Source organism: Eimeria mitis, genomic scaffold, assembly GCF_000499745.2.
Source record: "Eimeria mitis Houghton genomic scaffold, Emh_scaff2048, whole genome shotgun sequence".
In the NCBI taxonomy this organism is placed as follows: Eukaryota; Apicomplexa; class Conoidasida; order Eucoccidiorida; family Eimeriidae; genus Eimeria; species Eimeria mitis.
Window position 1 is genome coordinate 5189 of NW_013570370.1, and position 1246 is coordinate 6434.

General features: G+C 61.6%; 1 protein-coding gene across 1 annotated transcript in view; it reads right to left on the reverse strand.

Annotated features, from left to right (window-relative positions):
* EMH_0047840 (uncharacterized protein) overlaps positions 1-1246 on the reverse strand; it is a gene marked incomplete at both ends in the record, with an annotated part of 7885 nt that overhangs the window by 4870 nt on the left and 1769 nt on the right. Inside the window, one exon of the mRNA XM_013496330.1 lies at positions 1-1212. Coding sequence (XP_013351784.1) covers positions 1-1212 — 1212 coding nt within the window. The remainder of the gene's footprint in view (positions 1213-1246) is intronic.

A 1246-nucleotide genomic window follows, 5' to 3' on the forward strand; every position in this document is an offset into this window, starting at 1 on the left:
GGACGCGGAGAGGGCGGCGAGGGAGAGGGCGGCGGGGCTGGGGGCGATGATGAAGACGATGCAGATCCTGCTGCTGCTGCTGCTGCTGCTGCTGTTGTTGCTGCTGTTGTTGCTGCTGCTGTTGCTGCTGAGGGGGGTGTTGGCGGGGAGAGGGACGCTGCTGATGATGATGGTGCGGGAGAAGACGGGGAGGCTGATGCTCCTGCTGCTGCTCCTGCTGCTGCTGCTGTTGCTGCTCCTGCTGCTGCTGCAGCAGCGCGGAGGCCTGCTACGGAGCCAGCAGCAGCAGCAGCAGAAGAAGAGAGAGAGGGAGAGGAGACAGAAGACAGCGACGAGGGGGCAGCAGCTGTCTCCGCATCAACACCGCCCCCCACAACCTGACGCACAGAGCTGCCACCTGCTGCTGCTGCTGCTGCTGCTGCTGCTGCTGCAGCTGATCCGGAGCCAGCAGCTGCAGCGTGAGACGCTGCGTTGCCTAGCCTAGTCTCTGTTGCTGCTGCTGCTGCTGCTGCTGCTGCTGCTGCTTCCTTCTTTATAGACGAAGGGCTCTTAACACCTGCAACCTCTCCAGACAAACAGACACGGGAAGACATAAACAGCTGCTGCTGCTGCTGCTGCTGCTGCTGCTGCTGCTGCTGCGTTGTCTCTTCCCTCTTCTCGATATCCCTCTGTACCTGCACCTGCTGCTGCTGCTGCTGCTGCTGCTGCTGCTGCTTCTGCTGCTCTTCTACAGAGAGCAGCTTCCTGCCAGCAGCAGCGCCTGCGGCATCCGCAGCAGCAGCAGCAACGCTGCGACTATCGCGCTGCATATCTGTTCCCTCTGTCTCCGCTGCTGCTGCTGCTGCTGCAGCAGCAGCAGGAAGAGCTGCAGCAGCAACAGCAGCTTCTGCGGCTGCCCCTCCCCTTGGTACTGGGGTCGGCGCCGCGGCTGCTGGCGCTGCAGGAGCAGCACGAGCATCAGGAGCAGCAGCAGCAGCAGCAGCAGCTGTTGCTGCTGCTGTTGCTGCTGCTGCTGCTGGCGAAGACTGCATGATAGAGGCTCTGTCTGCTGCTGCTGCTGTGTCTGTTTGCTGCTGCGATTTGTCTTTTAGATGCGGCGCTGCTGGCAGCAGCCTGCCATTCTGCTGTTGCTGCTGCAGCAGGAGGCGTTGCTGCTGCTGCTGCTGCTGCTGCAGTTGCTGCTGCTGCTGCTGCAGATGCTGCCTTCTTGCCCTAGAAATATACCAACATCTATAAAGAGCCCCAA